The sequence below is a fragment of the Ipomoea nil genome, unplaced genomic scaffold, assembly GCF_001879475.1.
Source record: "Ipomoea nil cultivar Tokyo-kokei standard unplaced genomic scaffold, Asagao_1.1 scaffold3069, whole genome shotgun sequence".
Lineage (NCBI taxonomy): Eukaryota > Viridiplantae > Streptophyta > Magnoliopsida > Solanales > Convolvulaceae > Ipomoea > Ipomoea nil.
The window spans coordinates 10412777-10437580 of NW_017619497.1; the positions used below are offsets into that span (position 1 = coordinate 10412777).

General features: G+C 34.0%; 4 protein-coding genes across 6 annotated transcripts; 2 read left to right on the top strand and 2 right to left on the bottom strand.

The window, feature by feature from the left end:
- The first annotated feature begins 49 nt into the window (after positions 1-49).
- LOC109165157 (CRM-domain containing factor CFM3, chloroplastic/mitochondrial) lies at positions 50-1831 on the top strand. Its single transcript, XM_019313806.1, has 3 exons — positions 50-589; positions 999-1211; positions 1366-1831. Exons 1-3 carry the CDS (start codon positions 83-85, stop codon positions 1456-1458), a joined length of 813 nt encoding a protein of 270 aa, XP_019169351.1. The 5' UTR covers positions 50-82; the 3' UTR covers positions 1459-1831.
- On the bottom strand, positions 1679-6512 carry LOC109165152 (protein DETOXIFICATION 46, chloroplastic). The gene is made up of 15 exons (XM_019313800.1): positions 5729-6512; positions 5223-5317; positions 4954-5062; positions 4800-4855; positions 4570-4625; positions 4315-4453; positions 4074-4211; positions 3925-3993; positions 3735-3845; positions 3081-3209; positions 2868-2945; positions 2640-2711; positions 2456-2518; positions 2271-2366; positions 1679-1966 (listed from the first exon to the last, which is right to left on the bottom strand). Exons 1-15 carry the CDS (start codon positions 6213-6215, stop codon positions 1961-1963), a joined length of 1704 nt encoding a protein of 567 aa, XP_019169345.1. The 5' UTR covers positions 6216-6512; the 3' UTR covers positions 1679-1960.
- A 4322-nt stretch (positions 6513-10834) lies between these two features.
- Positions 10835-15561, top strand: LOC109165153 (squalene synthase). 3 transcript variants are annotated; one of them, XM_019313802.1, is made up of 15 exons: positions 10835-10949; positions 11053-11273; positions 11887-11929; positions 12111-12200; positions 12346-12421; positions 12632-12701; positions 12844-12987; positions 13097-13201; positions 13387-13533; positions 13692-13767; positions 14333-14421; positions 14674-14765; positions 14839-14884; positions 14980-15049; positions 15130-15561. In XM_019313802.1, coding segments are annotated over exons 2-15 (1245 nt in total). In that variant the 5' UTR covers positions 10835-10949; positions 11053-11078; the 3' UTR covers positions 15132-15561. The 3 variants fall into 3 exon arrangements, with proteins under 3 accessions (XP_019169347.1, XP_019169346.1, XP_019169348.1); XM_019313801.1 differs by having other exon boundaries at positions 10835-10946; positions 11066-11273; XM_019313803.1 differs by having other exon boundaries at positions 10835-10945; positions 11057-11273.
- A 1081-nt stretch (positions 15562-16642) lies between these two features.
- Positions 16643-20810, bottom strand: LOC109165156 (SH3 domain-containing protein 2-like). The gene is made up of 10 exons (XM_019313805.1): positions 20545-20810; positions 19816-19938; positions 19650-19719; positions 19407-19558; positions 18343-18444; positions 17795-17995; positions 17641-17703; positions 17407-17550; positions 17247-17321; positions 16643-16978 (listed from the first exon to the last, which is right to left on the bottom strand). The coding sequence occupies exons 1-10, from the start codon at positions 20602-20604 to the stop codon at positions 16862-16864; spliced, it is 1107 nt and encodes a 368-aa protein (XP_019169350.1). The 5' UTR covers positions 20605-20810; the 3' UTR covers positions 16643-16861.
- Positions 20811-24804: the final 3994 nt, after the last annotated feature.

The window sequence follows — 24804 nt, forward strand, 5'->3', positions numbered from 1 at the left end:
TTTCTTTATTTTACTTGTGGCATGCGAAGAATTGCCATAGATAAATCGAGTGTATGTAGAATAGAGTAGCAACAACTCAACAATGGGAACCGTAACGTTATCAGCTTCGCCTTCTTCAGCTCCGTTGATGATATTCCGCCGCCTCCTCCGGTCCGCCACCCCTCTCCTCTCTTTCTCCCTCCGCCCAAAACAGCCCGTCTACTTTTACCCCCAGACGCCGCCGCTTTTCACCCCTGCCCGCCCCCATTTCTTATATCAAACTCACCATCTCTCTTCAAACCACCCACTTCAAGCCCTTGTACAATTTCAAGACGACGTTGTTGAAGGAACTGACGAAGATACCGATGTTGATGAAATTGAGGAACTTGAACCCGAAGCAGTAGCGGTTACAGTTACCACAGAGTCTTCCGAAGCTCAGAGGCTGCATTCGAAGCTTCAGAGACTCACAGTGAAGGAGAAGAAAGAGTTAGGTTCTTATGCGCACAGTTTGGGGAAGAAGCTCAAGTCCCAACAGGTCGGCAAGTCTGGAATCACTGATACTGTCATCCTCGCATTGGGTGAAACCCTTGAAAAAAATGAGCTTTTGAAGGTAACTAAAAATTAGGAAATTTTTGTTTATTTAAACTGAAATTTGTATGAAAATCGGAGTTTGCATTGATTTTCAGGGTTTAGGGTTTAGCTGGAGACATTTAATTCATGCCACTCTTAGGAGTTAGAACCAAATTTATCTCTATTTTGCTGATGACATGATATCATCATTTTTCAGTATCAGTGATTCAAATTTGTGTGATTTTAGTGTTTTATTAGTGGCATTGTACTTCTAATTACAAAATATCTTCAAGTGACATATAGAGAGAATGAGTGGCAGAGATTGCATATGAGTGCTGATGCTTTAGCACAAGGGATTATGCAGGAGAAGTTAATTGTTAGATGGTTTTCTATGTGATGTTCTCTCTACATCAGGTGATTGTTGTTATTTATTACTGCATTTTCTTCAGCTTAAAATACATGGCAGCTGCCCGGGAGAGCTAGAGGATGTGGTGAGGCAATTGGAAAGAGCCACGGGATCAGTTGTGGTTGGTCAAATTGGTAGAACCGTGATTCTTTATCGACCAAGCCTTTCCAAATTGAAAGCTGAAGAGAAGAAAAAGCTTGTTCAAAGAGCTATTTTGAAAAAACAAATGCTGAATAAAGACAAGAAACCAATGCAGGTCTTTTCTTCTTAACCTTGTTCTACCTATTTTTTACCCCACAGCTAGTTATTACTCTCTAAAGTACATAGTAGAAAGAGCGATTAAAACTCTTCTCTTATTGTTGTGATGACGATTGCTGGATTGCTCTTGTGGTCTTCTTGGTAATGTGCAGGTTAAGGGACAGGGTAAGGGACTAATTCCAAGACCATCTAACCGTGGTCGCAGAGGGGGTAGCCGATTTTCTCTAGATTCAGCCCAAAAATGAATTTTGAACTTTTGATACCTCATCGTTCATCATATGGTTAGATGTCTGTGATGACAAGGTGTGGCCTTGAATGAAATGCTGCAAGAACTAATATGAGATTGCAGAGGTCCCAATAGCACATTGAACTTTCATCCAAAGAGAATTGCCATTAGAGCAGCACGTGTTAGTGTGTTACTTCTTCAACTAATCTGGCAAAGATGGATTAATATGTTTCCCAGAATTTGCCAATGACAAAGCAGCAGGATTCTTTGGAGAATTTAATGTTTTGACCTTGGTTTATGGTATTGTACTTGTTACTGTCGGATGCTGCGAGGGAAACTCTGGAAATGTTCCATGTTTCTTCTCATACATATACTTCTTTGTTTCATGGCTATAATAGCTTTGCATGAAAATCAACTGGTTCCAGAAAATGAAATGTATTTGCTAATCCACTTCTACTACCTATAATTTATCACATTTACTTATGTCACGGTTTTGAAACGAGGTAAAAAGAGCCATATTACTATACTAGTTGTTATACTATAGCAAGGTGGACTTTGGTCCTAAATGGCGAAATTTCTAGAATATAAATTGTGTTTTCAAATCAAAACACGTAATAATTGTAAAAGAGAATTTCAAAATACAATATAGGGTCATCAAATCTGTTAATATTGTGTCATTGCAATATTTAAAAAGAATTTGTAAATACAAAACAAGTAATCAATTACATATATGTTAACATTGTGCATTCGTAGTGTACAAATTGTGAATTTTTAATTGGTAAATTGTGAATATTTGGACCCGGATTCATAGAATAATTTGCGTTACTATACGGCTTTCAACTTATCCACCTCATAATAAGTTGAATCTTCAGAATAAAGCATTCCATTAGGTGAGATTAGGCGTCTTAGAGCAACAGCATATCGAGACTGCATAGAAAATAAAAAAAGCCAGTACTGTGATAAATTTGGAAGGAATGATAGGCACAATGTGTGTAGAGGTGATAATTGATTTTTACCCATTGAAATGCAACAAGTGCAAACCAACATCCTGCCAAACCGAACCCTTTACTGCTCAATAGCTGGCAATGCAACAAGAAAATGTCATTCATGGATGAATACAAAGCGACGAGAAAATATACACACATCATCCGCCAAGGCAATTAAAAGTTCACACTTTACAACTACAAACGATTGCCATACCCAGACGAGAAGAGAAACCAAACCAAAGAGTCCAGACATTGATGCACTAATGAATTTCAAATCTCGTCCAGCCTGCACAATTAAGAAGAATGAAGATAATAGATGCTCGTTACCAGTCAAACTTCATGTCTTAACCGATGTGCTTGGCCAAATAGGTTGGTGAACGGGGATAATCCAAACATTAAATAATCAAAGATTGAAAGGATTCACAGAGGATAGATAATATACCAATAATGTTCCCTCGAGGCTGTGGACACTGGGCGACACACAAAGTGCAAGGAAGTATGGTAACAACACACTCTGCATCTGCAGCAGTAGAACATTAATAAATTTCAGAGAGTATAAGACGTTTTACTGTCCAAGCAAAGAAAATCAATCATCTATGTGCTCCTCAGTAGCAAACTCAAAGTAATGATCTAACATGGAAAGAAAACAACTAACCTCTCGAATAACCGCAGGATCGGGTGAGAATATTTTGGGGAACAACCAGGGAATAGAGGTTCCAATACATGCCAATAAGAACCCATTTATTGCAGCAATAATCAACAGTGACTTCAACAACATCTGAGCCTGCGTGAACAGTTAACCATTCAGAAATCAGAACATTATTCCCGATTGATGCCTGGAACTTTACGGTGGAAAAGATTGAACTAAGTAAGATGTTCAGTACTCATGCTTAGAAAGTGTATATCCATGCATGCACTAATCATAGTAGAGAAAAACTATGTTGTGTTCATTAGAGGTTTACTTGGTGAAAAACATTTGGCCTGTTTGGTAAATAGTTGTTAGCTGTTAGCTGATTGAGTTAATTAGAAGGTATAATTAGTTGATAACATTAACTGATTGTAGAAAGGTGTTTGGTAAATTAGCTGTTAGCTGATTGCTGTTTGGTATAATTTCTTTTCCCAAAAAGCTAATTGAAAAAGTTGCTTTGAGTAGCTTTTTGAATTTTAGCATTTTGAAGTTACAAAAAGCTAATTAACCAAACACTTATATTGATTTTTTAACCAAGTTAAACAATTAATAGTGGTCAAATAAGCCAAAATTGGCTGATAGGCTAACATTTTACCAAACAGAATGGAAACAAAGTATAACCTTGGATAAATTTCGATTAACTCCATATATCAGCTCAGGCATAAATGACTGTGCCGTCTGAGAGAGAGGCTCACTCCATACAGCACATAAGCAGTATAATTGTATCATAACCTGTACCAAACTGAAGGTTATTAGCATTTACATTCATAATATTAATGTAAACAGGAAAAGTTAGTTCAATAGAACAAACCTGATGGCCAGCAAGTACGTGTGTGCCCATTGATGTAATGCAATAGACAAGTAAAGAGTAAAATGCCACCTGTAAGTTCAGTGTTTGTAAGATGCGGAGTTTATCAAGGCTAGAGAAAGGCACGAGAATGAGTAGCAAAACATCAAAACCTTTGACATCATTGTTACAAACACTGGGCCTGCAAGCACGAATATCTGCAAAAGTTCCTCGTACGAAGGAATAGAGACTGCAAAACCATTATACCCTTTCTGGTTCAGAGCTTCAATCATCATATAAGCAGCAACCACCTAAAAATTGTTTAATGATAAAAGAACATGTAAGGTGAGATGACATACCCCACTAATATTAAAGATTACAATGTTAAATATTAAGTATAAGGTACAATCGTACTTGTGACACCATTGTTGCCCATGCTGCTCCTGCAATTCCGTAATTGAAAAATCTACACAGAACTATGTCTCCAACACCATTAATAACACTGGCAACTGCTAAAGCTTTCAAAGGTCCCCACGAATCTTTCATGCCTAGACTGTAGCTCAATACAGAGACACAAATTCACCAAGTTAACTAACTGACTAAGTAATTTTGTCAATTGACATTTAAATGTAATGGTATGGTTGCAAACCAAGAGAAATGGTTTCACACCTTGCACTTTGGGTGACCAATCCAACTAGTATTGCTGGCCATGCTAGCCCTCGAATCTATCAACAAAAGAGTTCCAATTCAATTGAACTGAAGCCGATACAAATGAAGCATGCAACCAAAACATTTGGACAGGCAAATAATTAATCATCCTTGTCGTGGCAAAGTGTATTTCTGTGAAAAGATTATACATACAGTTTAAGAGAGATTTACTTAATAACAAAAAAAAAAACCTGAACATATGTATTTGCTGCAGTTATAATTTCTGCATTCCTTGCTCCCGTAAAAGCTGAATTCCAAATCAATAAATTCATCAGTTGCCAGGTTGAATATGCTACTAATTAAGATCATATAATCAAAAGAAGTGCTAAAAAATATTACTATTACCAGTTAGACCCCATGGACCGAATAATATTGTAAAGAAAAGCATTAAAACACCACATGTCAATGCAATAAAAAGCAAAGTGGATATTTGGTGTTGAACTTCACTTTTATCCTGCATCACAACCAAAACCGTCATGAACCAAGACATTAGAAATGAGTCTGCAAAAAGAAAAAACATGGCCTGTTGTTATAATTTAGAAAATACACAACTCTCCCAAGGTTGCCAGTGTGACAATGCCAAATTGCCAATGTTCAAACTATGAAGTATGTACCTGTCTAGCTAGCGCAGTAGCAACCAAATTTGAAGTAGCAATAGAAAGAAACATAAAAAGATAACTTGTATTATCGCAAAACACTGTCCCTGGTCCTGCAAATATGAAATTCACAATAAGTTGCAAGTAAATATATAAATGCATATTATCATTCTTGCACCATATAGAATCAATAGTTATTGCGTGGACCATGGTCTACACATCTGTGTGGATCACAGTCTAAAAACGACGTCGTTTTGTGTAAAAAAAAATAAAAAAAAGTCACACGATCCGCTGCAACATACATTTTTATAATTAATTTACATTATTCTAAAGCATAATGTACATTATATTACTCCAGAAGTTTCATTATTCTAATTTCTAACGCATAATGTACATTATTCTAACACAATATATATTATTTTTACTCATAATATTTAACGCCGTTGTTTTGGACCGTGATCCACACAATAATTTCCATATAGAAAAAAGAACCTTTACTAAGAATTGGCCTCTATGAGCATTACCTAATGCGGCTAGTTCAATGGAGCTTCCTTGGCCAATGACGGCAGTGTCAATGAGGCTCATCAATGGCCCGCACAACCACAGCCCAACGGCCGGACCAGAAAACTTCACAATCTCCACAATTTGGCTCCAAATACTCTCATCCGCTGAAAATTCTTGTATATCACTCTTAGACTCTATACTTTTGAGTGTTTCTCCATTCTGCATTCCTTTTTCTGCTTCCTCTTCTCCCATTGACGAAACCGAGACTGTGCTTTGACTGCTTTCTACACTCTGCGTTGACTTCTCGTCTTCATGAAGTATATCACGACTGTGACTGATGCAAGCGGTGATAAGTCGGGTTTGGCGAGCACGGAATCGAGTCGGTAAACGGGTGGGAGAACCGCCGAAACAATTCAAATGGCAGTCGATGAGGACGCTTCGTTTCAATCTGGGGATTCGGTTTTGTACTGGAAACGAGCTGTGGTATGTTCGAGCTCCGAGATACATCTTGGCTCACAGAGCGGCGGCGGATAGCAGCGCCGCCGGAGCAAAAAGTGTACTTTGTGAATGTGATGACGGGATATACTATTCGCACCAAGATATCGTACTTGAATTTCGCGGCTTCAGATGAATCGTAGAATCATGGATGGGAAATGCTCGCCTTAAAGACACGTCATTGTAATTCGTAAATGATAAGTAGGAGTATATTTTTAGGACAAAAAAAAAAAAAAAACAAACAAACAAACATTATTTGGACTTTGGATACAGCATATGAGATATAGGGATAGATACTCCGATTCGTATATGAGCATTTGACAAATTAGGGATTCAGATGAAGTATGGAATTGTGCCATTAAACGACAACGTCTTTGTTTTGGTAACTGGTGGGATAATTATGTGTATATTTTTATGTTGTATGGATTAAAATAATATAGATTGATATATGTGCAGAGGAAGCAAATATTGATATTGATACTTACAAATTACGATATAAATGGATACAATTTAGACTAAATTAAGAAATCATCAAAATTCAATGGTCAAGAGGCTCTAATCATCTCCACCCTTTCCCAAATTTAGAATAAAACAATATATTACCTTAACCCATGTTTATCACTTTATCAATGATATGATAACACATGTAATTGGTTGGTTTTGCATAGGTAAGATGTTATACAATGTTATAACACTTTCAACAATGACGGATGATATTTTGCAAAATTTATATGATATACCTAGAGTTCAAAACCAGTCACTAGTAACGGAACTCATGCAACTATGTTGCAGGTAAGTGATTATGAATTTCTCTATTTACTGTGACTTTTGATATTAATAAGAATTTATACTTGGAATAAGGTCAAAATTAGTCACTGAACGTAATTTGAAAATGTAATTAGCTCACTGAATGAAAAAATAAGTGCAATTAGGCCACTGAACACCTTAAATGTATGCAATTTCACCTGATAGCAGGTTACCACCAATTTTGTTAAGTTGTTTGCTTACGTGGATGGTGAGTTGGCATTTTTAATAATAAACTTTAAAAATAAATTAAAAATTAAAAAAAAAAAAAAAAAAAAAAAAAACGCTGGGGTGGCCGCCCTTCCCTGCCCCCTCCTTCGTCTCTAGTTGGAAACGAAGAGATTTGTCTTCGTTTCCGGCAGAGACGGAGGAATGGGGAAAGAGGGGGTGGCGTGAGACAGGTCCTTCGTCTCACGCCTCCCCCTCTCCCCTCCTGACGTTTTCTTTCTTTCTTTCTTTCTTTAAAAAAAAAAATTCTTCTAAAAAAAAAATTATTATTTTTAAAGTTTATTAGTAAAAATGCCAACTCACCATCTACGTAAGCAGACAACCTGATGAAAGGGATGATAACATGATATCAGGTGAAATTGCATACATTTGGGGTGTTCAGTGCCCTAATTGTACTTTTTTTTTCATTCAGTGGCAGGGGTGGACCCAGTGGGGGGCAGCTGTCTCCCCCACCCCACTCCATATATAACCCTTGTATGTATATATAGTACAAGTTTTAGTATAAGTATAATAAAATATATACAAGTAAACAAAAGATGACTAGATTAGGCGGCAATGTGCGTGTGTTATCTTTGTAAGAGGCCAGGTTTGAATCCTTAGTTCTGTAGATTTACCTAGTTGGCAAAGCATGAATGTTATATTTTTTTATGACTTTTAAATACTTCGTATTAATTAATTGTGAGATTTACACACAGATATATAACTTTCTTTTATATTAATAATGAGATGTGTTTATAGAGTATTTTTTATTCGAATTATTTTATCAAATTAATTATGTTTCATATTTTGTTATGAATATTTTTTTTTATAAAGTTTGGATGTGTTTTATTTTTCGTCCACATTCAACAATATTTATGGCTATAATTTTAAGTGTTTTATTTTTTTTAATCAAACTATCTCTTTTGTTTTAATGCGTTTCGCCCCAACTGAACAAGTTTTCTGGGTCCGCCAATGGTCTAATTGCATTTTCAGGTTACGTTAGTGGTTAATTTGAACCTTATTCCTTTATATTTTGTCAAAGGACCTTGTGGTCTAGTAGCATCAAGTTGTTCTCTCTTATGGGAGGTTGTGGGTTCAAGCTTCAATGGAGATGGTATTGACTCTTTGTGTTATGAAGAGATACTGCATTGTAACAAAGTCAGTAATATTTAAAAAAATTATGATATAATATTATATTAATTAATGAAAATAAATGTGAAATACATCTTGGAACAAAATAACCACATGTGATGATCATACATTAATAAATGTGAAATACATCTTGAAACATGATAACCACATGTGATGATCAGACATTAATAAATGTGAAATACATCTTGGAACATGATAACCACATGTGATGATCAGAATGTAAATCCATAGCTCTAGCAAGTGTATGAGCTATGACAACCTTCTATGATCTAGGAACAACACCATCTTAGAATGCATCCAACATAAGATCGATCAGAGTTATTTAGAGAATTGCAAATCATCTCGAATGCATCCAACATAAGATCGATCAGAGTTATTTAGAGAATTGCAAATCATCTCGAAATATGATTTGATGAGTGCACGACACCAACCTAGCTCTTTCGAGCAAAAAGTTCATATCCCCCTCAACCATAGATGCTTCAGTCATATGCCGACTGTTTAGACTTCGTGAAACGACTAATTTCGCTGCCAAAAAAACACCATTAAAATTTGAAGTGGCTATACTGAAGGTTGCATAAGATGGAGTATTGAAAACCATAGCATCAACTAACATAACAAAATACATTATCAAAAAGATCCTCCATAAGATGATGTACGTCAACATGCGGAGTGCTCAGAGATGTAACATGTAACGAACTCCATTCCACAATAAGAGAGTCGATCATGACTTTAACTGCGACTATATTCCAACATTTTCCATTCCACACAATATCATTCATATGCTTCTAGATTGACCATAACAATGCAACTACACGAATCATACAACACTGTATTAGTGTGAAATCAATGCATTCAACCAATAAGGAAAATCCAAATTTGTATGCATAGGTAGACAATGATTTGCAAATTGAGCAGAAAGTTAGAATGTCTACTCATTTGCTTCAAGTCATTTTAGTTGGTAAAACTAGTTAGTCTCTCACACCTCCAAATTAAAATTAATCAAATTTAATTCTCAGCCACACTATTGAATACAAAGAAATGTTTAGTTAAATTTCAATTGACATAGTGTAACCCTACGTTACTGTCAACATCTATGTCTTTTAAAAATTGTTTAGTACTCTTAAAATGAGTGGACAAATCGGTAGAGCATAATTATCATACTTGAATGTTACAAGTTCGATTATTGTTAATATCTTATTAGTCGAGTCAGTCACATAGAGCTTTTTAGGTAAGGTACACATTCTCAAACATGTACAACTGAATTTTCTCCACATCCAAAAGAATAGTTCATTAACATGTTAGGACAGCTAGGTTGCCAAGAGAACGTGACAACTTTTATCTAGTCAAATACATACTTACTTCGTATAAGTCCAATTTGGCTGCTATAATTTTTTGTTTTGTTCCATTACTGGATCTACAGCTCGATAAAAAGAAAAACAAACAACATGGGATAAGAAAAACAAACAACAGGAACAACTAACGAGTACCATACAAATTATTGCATGTCGCAGTACGAATATACTACTGGTAATGGTGAGTTGGCCACAAAAATCTCACACGCATATTGACAAGTGTGTCTGGTTCAGGGTGAGTTATCAAATTAATGTTTTATAAGTGAATGGTTCATATTCCACAGGCCATCTACATTAATTCGGTTTTGATAATTCCATTTTTTTTAATCCGATATAATAATTGTCTTATCCTTATTGACTAATTGTGTATTGCCAAATGATGCACGAGGAGACTAATTAATAATTCTATCCAATTATCATAATTAAATATTATGAAAAAATGATAAATAAATCCTCAAAATTAAGACGTATGTAATCGAATCATTAAACGAAGCATCATATGTAATTAAAACAATTGAGTTGAAAATATTTTAATATTTTTCAACTAATATGATAATGAGTAAAGAAGATAGAAACTCTTAATATATACCATGTAAGTGAGGTGATCGAATTATATTTAAAAAAATTATTTAAATTATATTATACACATTTTGCTTGTTTAATGATACAGTTATATATATATATATATATATATATATATATATATATATATATATAATCTATTTGCACAAAATTGGTGTGCTCAATAAATTAATGATCAATGGTTCCTAAAATATTTGATACAAATATTTAAATTCATGAGTTGCTGTCCTGGATGGATATCCCATTATTGCCTCTCAAATTTATTATTATTATTATTTTTTTGAAAACTCTCTCAAATTTCTTATTCGTACTCTTAATTTAAAAGTTCAAAAGCATAGTAATATATATAGGGGAGGGTTTATGCAAATACAACTTCATTGTAAAAGAATGTGAACACTTTTACACTTGCAATTTTTAAAAATCAAAAATTAGGTATTACTCCGTATTAAACTTATATATATATTCGCTGTAGCTTGGTGCGTTGGTCCCAAGTTCACTCAGAAATTTAATTAATTAATTAAGTTATATATCGACAAAGCACAAGCTACAAGCACGCATTGTGATCATCGTCTTTACAAATCAACGACTCATTCATATTTTCCGCTCTCAAAAGCTCACAGGCTTTGCATTACAGAACACACACAGGTACATCCAGAATTTCGAAACTCTCTATATCTCTCTCTGTTGTATGAATGTACGCTTCGAAAGGATCTTTAAATTGGATCGGTGATAGATTGGAAACTGTGTACTGGTTAGGAATACTGAAATAGTGTGAAAAATGGGGAGTTTGGGAGCGATGTTGAAGCATCCGGACGACGTGTACCCGCTGATTAAGCTGAAGATTGCGGCGAGGCAGATCGAGAAGCAGATCCCGCCGCAGCCTCACTGGGGATTCTGCTACACCATGCTCCAGAAGGTCTCTCGAAGCTTCGCTCTCGTTATCCAGCAGCTCCCTATCGAGCTTCGCGACGCCGTAAGCTCCTTTCAATTATTTTTGAAATCTGTGCTCATTTGATGATTTCTAATTTGAGAGCCGTCATCGTGTTTTTTTTTTTTTTTTTTTTTTTTTTTTTTTTTTTTTTTTTTTTTTTTTTTTTTCTAGCTTTTATTATCAGTTGCGGAATGTTATGTTTGTATTTATGTGCCTAGGTTTCTTACTGACTGGCGACAGCGTCCATCTGAGACTGTAAAACGAAGTCTCTCCTTTCAAGTTAGAGATGCACTTGAGAAGTTTTTGGTAATGTGTAGATGTGTATGTATGGAGTTTAAGGATGGATGTATGGCTACTAATGAACTTCACAATAGTATCAAAAGTTCAAAACTAAAAAATGCATGATAAGAAATACTATTGTACCATAAAATCATTATGTGGTGGAAATACCTACCTATGTGGCTATGTGGTCAGTGAGGAATTAATCCAGGCTTCAGTAATAAACTTTGTTGAACATGCTATTTGCCTTTCATTTTAATCTATTTTGCTTTTAAGAGATTTGGCTATTACAATTATGGTTGAAGAGACTTGTGCTATTTTCTGTATTGGTTTTGTTGCAAAGGATGAGCCTGACATATATTACAAACCTTTGCAGGTGTGTATTTTCTATTTGGTTCTTCGAGCACTTGACACTGTTGGTATGTTCAGCTTTCTATAAGCTTAATTATTTTTTCCTTCAATATTTCCATTCCTTGTTCCTGTTTTATTTTTGTTACTAGCTTGCATAAAATTACATCTGAAGAATATACCTTTAAATGGAACAAAATTTCCGCACCATTCTTGTACAACCTTGTAACATGTATTTGTCCTTTTCAACAGAGGATGATACAAGCATAGCCACAGAAGTTAAAGTACCTATTCTGATAGATTTTCATCGTCACATATATGACCGTGAATGGCATTTCCTGTGTGAGTTTCCCACAGTTTACCTTCTCAACCCCTAACCTATTTTGTTGTTGTTTCACACAGTTCTACACATTTAATTTCAATTTCTTCATCTTTGATAAAATTAAACTGCTAGTTACTTTAGACAAGTGCTAACTTCTCTTTTCAGGTGGAACAAAGGACTATAAAGTTCTCATGGACCAGTTCCATCATGTTTCTACTGCTTTTCTGGAACTTGGGAAAAAGTGAGTGCTTACCAATAGTTGTTACTTTTATTGGAAATAATATTTAACTGTTTATTAAATGTTCATGTTTCTTTCTTGTACTAAAAATACTCCATATCTTTCTACCACAGGCTGTGATATATTAGATTTCTGCTCTTATGAATGAGATGTTTTTTTAAAAGAATATGCCGCTTGCACTTGTGCTTGAATGTGGTATCCTACTGTTTGCAGTTATCAGGAAGCAATTGAGGATATTACCATGAGGATGGGTGCAGGGATGGCAAAGTTTATATGCAAGGAGGTATAATTGATATCATATGCATATGCACTTTTGTTCATATTCAGTCCCCCCAGCACCCCCACCCCTTCTCGGGGCACAAAACCCTCCCCTGTCTTGAGTTCCCTTCATATTTTTGAGAAGAGTGTGGCTTGTTACAATGCAGGTCGAAACAATTGATGATTATGATGAATATTGTCATTATGTTGCTGGGCTTGTTGGATTAGGCTTGTCAAAACTTTTTCATGCCTCTGGGACAGAGGATTTAGCTTCAGATTCTCTCTCGAATTCTATGGGTCTGTTCCTTCAGGTATTTATTAAATTAAACCTGTGGCTCCCATCAACAGCTATCCTTGAAATTTATCTATTTGTTTATCTGAGGATTAAAGGATGTACCTTATTTCAATTCTATATTCCAGAAAACAAACATTATTAGGGATTATCTGGAGGATATTAATGAGATACCAAAGTGTCGGATGTTTTGGCCCCGGCAAATTTGGAGTAAATATGTCAACAAACTTGAGGTTTGTTTACTCTATGTGGTATCTCTTGCATTTAGCTTTCCTGACTTGCCATCTTTGGTAGTTAATGATCCAGCTCAGTTTTTGTTTAGTAACAAAAGTAATTATAATTATAAAATAAGCATTTGGAGTAAAATGCTTGTTGGGTTCATTCCCCTTGACAACTTGTTTATTGATACATTCCTCAGGAGTTGAAATATGAGGAGAACTCAGTGAATGCAGTACAATGTCTGAATGATATGGTCACAGATGCTTTATCACATGTAGAAGACTGTTTGACTTACATGTCTGCTCTACGAGATCCTTCTATCTTTAGGTTCTGCGCTATTCCACAGGTATGTTGTTTTGATATTTCTACTGATTGCATGCTCTTTCACATACACAACAAAAAATGTTCTTTTTGAGTTTTATGCTAGAGATTTATTAGCATAGTTATTTCCTGACCACACTGAAACATACTATGCACGTGTATTTGCCTTGCCTGCACTTCCAGATCATGGCGATTGGGACATTAGCCATGTGCTACAACAACATTGGAGTCTTCAGGGGTGTTGTAAAGATGAGACGTGGTAAGATGTAATTTATTCACAGGTGCATCTCATGGCTCTGATTTTAGTTGATGTATGCAAGGAAAAATTCGGCTAATATGAGATTATCACTTTATCTTATCTTTTTATAAATAAAAATAAATAATAACTTGGCTGTTGCACACTATTTTCCATTTAAAAACCAATGCCAACTCTTAAAATATTCTGCAAAACCTCATTTTGGATGTTTAGGCCACCATTTTCTGTTCCCTTGGCTTGTAATCTTAACTGTAGAAGTAAATTGTATTTGTTGCGTACTTGCAGTGGCTACTTTACTTGTGGTTTCTAATATATATATATATATATATATATATATATATATATATATATATATATATATATATATATATATATATATATATATTTGGTGGGGGGTGGGGTTGGTTCTAAAATGGCTAGTATCTACCATCATAGTAAATAATCCTCTATAAAGCTTCTCTCTCTCTTAAGATTGATACATAATGCTTGCTTATTTTGTGTTTCTCTCATTCTCTGTCAGTGTATAGTGTATCATTACCATTGTGATCAATTTTCTGTTGCTTTCTAGGTCTTACTGCTAAGGTTATTGACCGGACTAGGACAATGGAAGATGTCTATGGTGGTTTTTTTGATTTTTCTTGCATGCTAAAATCAAAGGTATGGAGCTTTACACTTCTCACTGACTTTATGCATACCTGAATATCCACTGAATGTGTTTCATAAGCATTTATGTGCTATGACAAACTGATAATGTTTTATTTTTTGTAAGTCTGAATGTTATTTTGGAATTGGCTTGTAAGCATTTATGTAAGTCTGAATGTTATTTTGGAATGTCCACTGTAGTGATTTTTCTTTTTCTTTTGGGAATTTTACATGTTCTTGAATTCTCCTATACATTGTGAACTATAGGTTGACCACAATGACCCAACTGCTTCCAAAACTTTGAAGAGGCTTGAAATAATATTAAAGACTTGTAGGGACTCTGGGACCTTGAACAAGAGGTTGGTGATATTTTATTATTTGTTCTCTTGTGATAATATCTGGGTATGAGCTGAAGCTTTTGTGTTCCACCAGGAAATCTTACATTTTGAGGGCTGAGCCTAATTATACTCCTGCTCTGGTAAGTGTTTATGATTATACTCTGATCTGTAAATATGTATTTCCGTAGTGAATTACTAGTGATTGTCATTTTTCTTACACTGAATTTAATTGCAGATCATTGTCTTCTTTATCATTCTGGCTATTCTTCTTGGATATCTTTCTGGGAACAAACCTCATTCTGTGTGTAAGTTACATTTGAAGCTGACCACTATATTTCTTTACAAGTATTTTTTGGTTCTGATGTCTTTAGTTCTAAAATTGCAGGATTGGTTACCATTAGTAGTTAAAAAGAAGTTTGTCCAAGAAGAAAAACTTAATGACCCACAACATTGGCTCTCGTCTTTAAGGTATTATGATGATGTTGTCTACATATATGCTTAATGGTGATGTTAGCACTCTATTAATCAACAACTGTTTGCGATTTGGCTGTCAATTTATTGTCTGTGGGGGAAATGAAGGTGTATCGGCTTAGTTTGGTTTCTTTGTACTTTTCAAAAAAAAAAAAAAAAAAAAGAGAAAAAAGTCAGTTTTAATTTTTGTAAAGCCACATTTACTTGATTTGAAAATAACGGAGTAAAGTGGGTAAGTAACATTTTAAATTAAAATTTATATGAAATTAATGGCTTAACGTCCATTTTGTTTTGGTAAACTATCTATTTGTTCATGTATTGCATAATGTTAAAAACTTTAATATGATTTGCTTTGTAAAAGAAATTGTGTTTATAACGAGGGAGTTTGCAGAAGTGAGATTTTCATTGGAATACATACTATTATTGATTTTTAAATTAAAATTTATATTAAATTAATGGCTTCAGCGTCCTTTTTGGTTTGGTAAACTATCTAGTTGTTCATGTATTTGCTTAATGCTAAAACCTTTAATAAGATTTGCTTTATAAAAGAAATTGTGTTTATAATGAGGGAGTTTGCACAAATTAAAAAAAGAAAATCGACAAAGGATTTGGGGGGTACGTTTCTGCAAAATTAAACGCTAAGACGACTCCATTTGAGACAAGCAGCAAATAAATTTTTTTGTAAGAAACAAGCAGCAGCAAATAAATAAACCATAAAAAATATTGGAAAATAGAAAATGATTAAATTCCTTAAAAAAAATGACAATATACCAGCAACAAATAAATAAACCTTAAAAATATTGAAAAGTGTGAAATGAATATACCTCCTTGGACAAAAGTGAAAATAGACTAGCGCCAAATAAATAAACCCTAAAATTATTGGAATAAATAAAAAACAAACAAATAAAACTTACAAAAACTGAGAAAAAACAAGCAGCAAATAATAAACCTTAAAAAAGTATTGGAGAATAGAAAATGATTAAATATACCTTACAAAAAAAAAAATGAATATAGACAAGCAACAAATAAACCTTACAAATATTGGAAAATAGAAAATAAATGAATATACCACCTTGGAAAAAAGTGAAAATAAACAAGCAGCAAATAAATAAACCTTAAAAATATTGAAAAGTATAAAATAAATGAATATACCTCCTTACAAATAAAACTTACAAAAACTGTAGAAAAAACAAGCAGCAAATAATAAACCTTAAAAAAAGTATTGGAGAATAGAAAATGATTAAATATACCTTACAAAAAAAATGAATATAGACAAGCAACAAATAAACCTTACAAATATTGGAAAATAGAAAATAAATGAATATGCCACCTTGGAAAAAAGTGAAAATAAACAAGCAGCAAATAAATAAACCCTAACATGATTGGAAACAGAAAACAAATAAATAAAACTTACAAAAACTGAAATAAACAAGCAGGCAAATAATAAACCTTAAAAAATATTAGAAAGTATAAATAAATAAATATACCTTACAAGAAATTTAAAAATGGAAAAGATAAAAGAGATGCAAACAATGGGCATATCAATGGTGAATAAAACACAAGCTGCAAGTCCGACGAGCTCAAGAGCGCATCAAAGTCGATATAACGCAAACAGAATACAGCAACACATTAGGAGGATGGATGGTTTAGAGAACTTCAATGACCTTGCTAGCAAGAACACGCTCTCTTCTCTCTATGTAGCTGAAGGGGAACCATCCTGCTTCGCCCTTGCATTCACCTTCAGCCCAACCATTATTTGAAACCTGACAATGTATCTGAATATCAATATACATTCTATTTTCTCAAATGTACAAGCATTCAGAAACACAAGCTAACAACAATGTTGGCTCTATATGAAAAGTATTTATGACTAAAGAAATGGGGAAGTTAAAACTTTGTGCAAAGAGAACGCAGCTGGTCTGCAGTGGTGCAAGAATTACTGTGCTACAAGCAAAGACTTCTGACCACAGCTTAACAAGATTGTAGAACAGAGTCAGAAATTGGGGGATAAAAGTTCAGGAGACTAAAAACCTTTCGAATAACAACGCAATCTCCAACTGACAAATTAAGCTCCACATCAGATTCAGCATGATACGAATACATTGCCTATCACCAAAGCCAAATAAGAAAAGAGGTTAAAAACTCACAATGATGCTTGGAATTTGTCCAAGAAAACATAAAATTTACTTACTTCCCCAAGAAAGTAACCCATGCTGTCAGTTGAGCCATTTTGCATAGGAGAAGTAAACACACCATTTGCTTCTTCATATGAAGGAGGTGGAGGATTACTATCTACACTAGAAGGTGCTTCAATCCTTTCGCGCTCTAATCTCATCTGAATCATAAACAAAGAAGGCTCAAGGCCATTAGCTTAATATAACCTGATGAAATTCAACAGGTGGTGAGAAAATAGTAACATCAACACCTCGCCTTCTAAATGTTCAAGTATCTGAAGAACTCTATGATGGTAAGCCCGTTCTGATTCAGCCTAGCAATAATAAGGAAACTAAAGTCAATGCTATCTTTTTTGAAGCTCTTGCTAAGTATGACTACGTTAAGTAGACAACAGAATTTGCTACCATGGTAATTAGCCGCTGGAGAGTCAACCTCTGCTGTTGTGCTTCAACAGCAGCCATAGCAGAAATAGCTTCCTTTCCCAGTATAGTCATATTGGATTTTAGATCTTGTAATTTCGCTTCTGCTGCTTCCAGTTTCATTGCCGTGTCAGGATTGCCCATTCCCTCCCTCAATTTTGCTTGTCGTTTGGATACTTCAACAGCCTATCTAGGTTAGATGCAAAAAAAATAAATAAATTATTTAGCAAAATCTTAGCCTTTCAAATCACCCAAAGATGGTAGAGTGGTAGACACAAAACAGCTAATTCAAATCCTGATAACAATGAACTTTCCACCAAAGGAAACCCTAGAAAAAAAATGCTCAAATCAGTATTAGAAGTCAGAGAGTGGGAAGGGAAGTGAGCACACTGAGAAGAGCCCGGTTGCATTGCAGATAGGCTTTTGGACAGGATATATTTAGCTTATAAGGAGATAGGGTGCAATCCAATTGAATAACACAATATCACATATAAAGAGAAGAGAGTGCATCTTTTAGATGTTCAGTTAAATACCTGTGCTTCTGCCTCTTGCCGCATTCGATCATATCTTTGAGCTAGATGTCGAGCATCTTCCAATGGAGCACCCATTACCATAGCTCTTAATGGTTCTGCAACCTGATAAACATGGCGGAGACCAACTTTCAAGATCTTTGCTGATAAACATTGCAGATTTTAGTACAAACACAATAGGAAGATTCCTGAATAGATATGAAACTTTATATATATATATATATATATATATATATATATATATATATATATATATATATATATATATATATATATATATATATATATATATATTGGGTGTAGCCCAGGGTCTCCATCGTCGAACATAGTGACTAATCCGTCGCTGAATTGTAGGCACCTCTACTGGGTGGGACAACTGACCCGGGGATTTAAGGTTGCTCCATACCCAAAGTCAAGGATCGAACCCTTGACTTTTGATTAAAGATGGATGAGTCCCTTCCACTTAACCACATTATGAAACTTTATATGACAATGCAAAACATAGAGAGGAAAAAAACGATTGACCATACACCTCAAAAGGGGAAAAGGAAATTAAAATTTGAATAAACCAAAAATTTCATCATGGAACAGTGGTTGTAGTATTTACTTTGTCAGCAGCAATAAAAGGTGGAAAGGGAGATACCTAGACACAAATGTGGGCCAAATGTAAACACTGAAAAAACAAGAGACAATGAGATCCAAATGTTACACACTTACACATTGAGAACATATTACAATGGTCCTAGTTCTTGCTGATGCTAACTTCAAACTTAAATGTAAATTCATAAAAACAACCAAAATCAGGGTAAACTCAAGAGATGAGAGCGTATTGAGAAATAAAAAAGATCAGTTGACCTAGACAGAAAAACCTTAAAACTATTAAAAGAGATTCCAATCTAAATGCTTTTAGCATCTCCACGTGTGTTCCTTTTCTGCCCAAACACACATCAAGAGAAGATAATAAGGGAAAAAATAAATATGACTTGAGAGAGATCAACCTCATCAATTAGGACTCATATAAGTTTGTACAACACTGAAAGTCTTTTAATGGTGATTTAGTAATTAACCTGTGTGCCAAGGGATTTTAATAGAACTCCGCGTTCATTCTCCAGTTGAGCACGAGCTCTTGAAAAACTTAATGCAGCTCTTGATAATGTATTACTAGTGGTACACGTGTTTTCAGATCCATATTTCTTGCTGTCTTCTGATAATTTAGTTCCTGTTAGAGAGCAAAGTCATCATGAGATCATGAAAGCACTAACCCTTACAAAACTATGACAAAAAATGCCATTGAAGTTTTGAAAGATGACCTATCTCAACTTGTTTGGACCCAGTAAAGACATAACCTTCAACACCACGGACAATATCCCTCTGTAAATGCTGAAATGGCGAAAAGACAATTATCAAATGATGAGAGGCAATATTATGATGGAATCTATAAAGTAAGAATTATTTTATCTATAAAATGCAACAAACCTTGGCAGATCTGGTGGATAGATAAAGCCTTTCCAGTTTCTGATACTGGAGGAGTTCAGCCTCGTCAGTCACAATATAATCTGAACCTCCATATCCCCCAGCTCCGAACTGCTTGAGGACAGCCTGCATCAAACACAAAACATTGAAAACAACAATTAAAACCTAGAATAGCAGCACATTTTATCTCAGATAGATATCACAAATAGAGAGATCAAGCCTTTGGAGCACATTGACATAGCCAAACTGTAGATGACTGACAAGGACATTAGTACTGAATGCAGGTAAAGCACCTAATCTCATTAACATTAAATCATTGAACTACAATGCCTACCTAAACAGTTACAAACGCCACCCTCTCAAGTGACCTAATCAAATAGTAAATAGAAACAGCTATATACATGCATATCCGGATGGAGAAATTAATTGAAATCTATGCAAATAAAGCATCATTCATCCTCAAAGTGGAAAGCTAAAAATTCTGTGAATACGCAAAAATACACGGAGAATATAACACAGCAAAAATGCATTGTTTTCATATATGAAATATATAGACGAAATTAATAGGTAATTTGTACGGATCACCAAATCACTGAATAAGGAAAATCAAATCAGAATTCAGACATCAATACTCGGACAAAATATACATGAATCACATTGCATGCGCTTAAACGTATATGCATACAAATTCATAATTATGAATGAGAGAGCGAGTGGGGAGGGGGATCGTACTTGCTGCTGGCGAGTAACCTGCTCCTTGAGCCACGAGGCTTGCCTTTTAAGTGCTTCCATTCACGAACTCCGATGAATTCCAATATCAACGTGCGCCGTCGACGGAGAGCTGTGATCGGAGCTTAGTTGCAACGAAATGGAGAATTCTCTGATTTTGTATATAAGAAGAAAATGGAAGAAGCTCCCGAAATAGGAGGCATTATTTGTTTTGAAGTTTAAGAGCCAAAAACAGAAATTTACAACTCCTTCGCGCACTGAATTTAAACCAAACGACTCCTCAACATACAGCCTGAATGCCTGATTTGACTTCATGGGCCCCAAACAAAATATCAGGAAACCCAATCTTTCAAGAGGGCCCATTACCTCACTGGCCCAAATCCTAATATTTTTAATTAATATTAGTAGACTTAAAAAATATTTAATTTATTGAATGGTAAGACTAAAATAAAGAAAAGAAGCTAAAATATACATGCAAAAAAAGTAGAATTAAAAAGAATACATTTAATTTATTGAAGAGTTAGAATAAAGATAAGAAGCTAAAAGCCTAAAACATATAAAAATGCTATTGGTAGGTTTTGAACCTGGGACTCTGCATATCATATTCAAGGTTCAATCAACTGATCTATTGAGCACTTTTGTGATTTATACGTATACTTATATATTAGAACGAAGGTTTGAGGGGGGGCAGTGGCCCCCACTGCCCCCATTGTGGCTCCGCCACTGAATTTGAGCAATTAATAACATAAAAACACATAAATGATCCAAACCATACCTTCAATGACACTATATAATATTTGATATTTTAATTTAAATAATTATATATCGATCCAAATATTCTTAATATATTACAACAAATCCATTCTGTGCATCGCACGGGCGCAAATACTAGTTAATTTTAATATTAAAATGCCAAAATGTGATATATTGGGAATATTTTAAAATTAAAATTTTATATAGTATAATTTTTTTGTTTAATGTAATTTGTGAATAAAGACTTATTTATTTTTTATAATATTATAAAGAAATTCGTTAATTATATTCAAATAAAATTTTTATTCCATTTAACATATACTATGAACTGGTTGGTGACCTATAATTGCAGGGCACTAAAGTTTCAGCGACTTTAGAGCCATAAACCATTTTTTTTGTCTAGAACTTTTTATAGATTTCCTACAGCTTACGGGTAATAATATTGCGGACATGAAATTTTTTATTAGTTTTTTTGGTATTTTTCTTCTTTCGCCTTCGTATTATAATTTTTTTCCTAAACGTATAGGCCTGCTCTGCGTTTTCGCTTTTCATTTCTCCGATACCAAACTCTGCAGAGCAGGCCTAATCGGAGAAACGAGAAGCGAAAAATGCAAACCAAGCCTATACGTTTAGGAAAAAAAATACTAAAAAAACCTAATAAAAAATTTCATATCATCAATATTATTGCCTATAACTTATAGGAAACCTATAAAAAGTTCTAGGCGAAAAAATATTAAGATTTATGATTCTAAATATCACTTGTTAAAGATTATAGTACAACATGAATAATTAAGAATAGTTAATGCGCCGAATGACACTTTAACCTTAAATAAATGAACAAAACTCGCAGGGTTTGTCGGTTTATTTTTTTTTTATTATTATTATTTTTTTAAAAAACTTTATTAATAAAATGGCCGAAGCCAATACAGAGGGCTTAGGCCCCACGGTTTGTCGGTTTATAACTACCAACTTTGTGTCTTTGTTTGTTTGTTGTTTCTTTAACGTACCACCTTTCCTTAAAAAGATTTTCCTTCTATTTCCTCTACCATTGTAAGTTGTCATCAAAATTAAAAAACAAAACACCGTTGGTTCAAATCAGGCCGCTCCTATTATTTTAGGGTCGTTATTTCGTGAATCGCGGTAAAAACGGTACAGTTTCTTTAAATAAAGAAACGTCGCGCCGTTAGTGTTAACGGAGCGCGCATCTTTTGGTATATTAATTACTAATTGACACTACAATGTATCTAAATTGGCACTACAATGTATCTAAACAGATACTACAGTGTATCTAAACCGATACTACCTCACATATTATTTTTATATTATCAAATGAAACTGCAGTTATATCAAAATGATACTGTAGTTGTGGTGAAATGAAACTGCAGTGTATATAAAATGAAACTGAATAACATTTCACATATTTGAGTGTATATTGTACAATGAAGCTGTAATTATATCAAAATAATCATGTAGTTGTATTTTAATAAAATTATAGTGTATATAAAATAAAATTAAATAACATTTTTACATATTTGAGTCTATAAATATCGAATGAAACTATAGTTATATCGAAATGAAACTGTAGTTATATCGAAATGAAATTGTAGTTGTGTTAAACTGAAATTGCACATACACACACAGAGTTTTATAGAGCATATATGTATTAGGCGCATAAAAAGCCTAGCTATATTATGCGCAAAAAAAAAATATTATTTTTTAATAATAAAAAAATGTATCTGCATATCTAATAATTGTCGAATCTTTCTTTAAATAAAGGACATTTAGGTTTCATTTGAAAAGCGGAAAAATGACTTCTGGAAAATGTATTATTTTTTAGAAAAGATTTTTATTTCCGGTATTTGACTATACAAGGAAAATTGTCTTTGTGTGTTTGGTTCATTTTTCAGAAAATGAGTAGAAAAATGAAAAGAATTGAATACTTCAAAATTTTAATTGTTTGATACTTTTGATAAAATCATTGTGTGAATATCACTCTTTTGATATATATATATATATATATATATATATATATATATATATATATATATATATATATATATATATATATATATATATATATATCCTTGCTGTGTAACTATTACATATGTAAATATAACATATGTTACACTGTAACATATGTTACAGTGTAGCATATGTATATTTAATATTTTCTTTTTTGATTTGCGCGGGGGTTAACTCGTGGGGGCTATGGGTCAATTTCACCCCGTCCAGTTAGACCCGCATTTTCGCGCGCCTATTTTTCCATGATCTTAATCCCCCCACTGTAGGGCGGAGGTCGGCAAACCCGCGGGTAGCCCTGTGCAACGGACGGATCGGATCGGATCGGATCGTTTTTCCGTTCATCCGATCGGATTGCGGATTGAAATTTTGAAGTCCTATCCGACTTTTTTGAAACTAAAACCCTATCGGATATGCTATGTCGGATTTCGGATTATTCGGATCGGATGTCGGACCACATTCGAATTTGGAAAAGTTCATTGAAAATTGAAAATTAAAAACTGAAAAAACATAATATGATTAATTTAATATGATAATATCTAATCTACCAAGTTTCTATTAACAAAATAAGTAATAACTAATAAGTTAACAAACTAAAACATGCAACAACTTTTTAATGGACAGTTTGCAGAGCTAAATAATTTAAGTTTTACAAACAAAATTGCAAAAAGTAAACCAATACAAAATGAATATAAGTTTAAGTGTTTAACTTCCAAAACATCAAAAATTTGAAGTTAATCACTTAAACAGTTAAACTTCAGCAAGACAACAATCATTCCAGTAATCCAGTCTAGGTCTTTTCATCAAATCATCAATCACCATTTCTACACTTCTTCCTGTTAATATGAAAACTTAACACAATATTAGATTATTAGACAACCTATGTACTAAACAGCTAACTAAGTAACAATATTATGCTGTAGGGGCATTAGGCTAATAGCCTTATAGGCTCATATTGCAATTTTCCATTTCAAGCAAGGATAGTGGCAAATTGCTCAAATGTGTTATTATAGCACATGAGCAACATAGCAACACTATACCATTTGTTCAGACAGTGGTGGAAGCATCATCATTGCCAAAAAAAGAAGTAAGAATAAATAATAATGCATTAAAACTGAACAGAGATCAATTAAGAGGATGAGAGTAATACCAGAGATCCAGATGGATGTAATGGGAGTATGGGACATCAGTACTGAATAGTGAATACTGCTCAACTCTAAGTGGGGCAACATTTCTATAATATAATTATAGAAAGTTGCCAAACCACTTAGACTGTTAAGACTCTTAGAGTTTCATCTTGTGAAGGCCATCAGCAAACAACAGTACAACATCATAACATATAAAGATAAATAATTAGTTAAACAAGTAATAATTACTGAAAACATTACAGGAATGGATGGCAGCATTGATGGTAGAGTAGTTCCAGCTCCAGTGGGTAACTCTGCAAAACAGTTAAGTATAAGTAGTTAGTTCTAGACTTACAAGTTACAA

Excerpts from the sequence above, each read along its gene's own strand:
- LOC109165153 (XM_019313802.1), top strand. The coding sequence starts at position 11,079 with ATGGGGAGTTTGGGAGCGATGTTGAAGCATCCGGACGACGTGTACCCG. Across the intron at positions 13,768-14,332 it reads TGTTGTAAAGATGAGACGTG|GTCTTACTGCTAAGGTTATT; the intron begins GTAAGATGTAAT and ends GTTGCTTTCTAG. Across the intron at positions 14,766-14,838 it reads TCTGGGACCTTGAACAAGAG|GAAATCTTACATTTTGAGGG; the intron begins GTTGGTGATATT and ends GTGTTCCACCAG.
- LOC109165152 (XM_019313800.1), bottom strand. The coding sequence starts at position 6,215 with ATGTATCTCGGAGCTCGAACATACCACAGCTCGTTTCCAGTACAAAAC. Across the intron at positions 4,212-4,314 it reads GGGCAACAATGGTGTCACAA|GTGGTTGCTGCTTATATGAT; the intron begins GTACGATTGTAC and ends AACAATTTTTAG. Across the intron at positions 2,946-3,080 it reads ATCCTGCGGTTATTCGAGAG|ATGCAGAGTGTGTTGTTACC; the intron begins GTTAGTTGTTTT and ends CTACTGCTGCAG.
- LOC109165156 (XM_019313805.1), bottom strand. The coding sequence starts at position 20,604 with ATGGAAGCACTTAAAAGGCAAGCCTCGTGGCTCAAGGAGCAGGTTACT. Across the intron at positions 17,996-18,342 it reads GGCAAGAGGCAGAAGCACAG|GCTGTTGAAGTATCCAAACG; the intron begins GTATTTAACTGA and ends TAACCTAGATAG. Across the intron at positions 17,704-17,794 it reads TCCAGCGGCTAATTACCATG|GCTGAATCAGAACGGGCTTA; the intron begins GTAGCAAATTCT and ends TATTATTGCTAG.
- LOC109165157 (XM_019313806.1), top strand. The coding sequence starts at position 83 with ATGGGAACCGTAACGTTATCAGCTTCGCCTTCTTCAGCTCCGTTGATG. Across the intron at positions 590-998 it reads AAAAAAATGAGCTTTTGAAG|CTTAAAATACATGGCAGCTG; the intron begins GTAACTAAAAAT and ends CATTTTCTTCAG. Across the intron at positions 1,212-1,365 it reads AAGACAAGAAACCAATGCAG|GTTAAGGGACAGGGTAAGGG; the intron begins GTCTTTTCTTCT and ends GGTAATGTGCAG.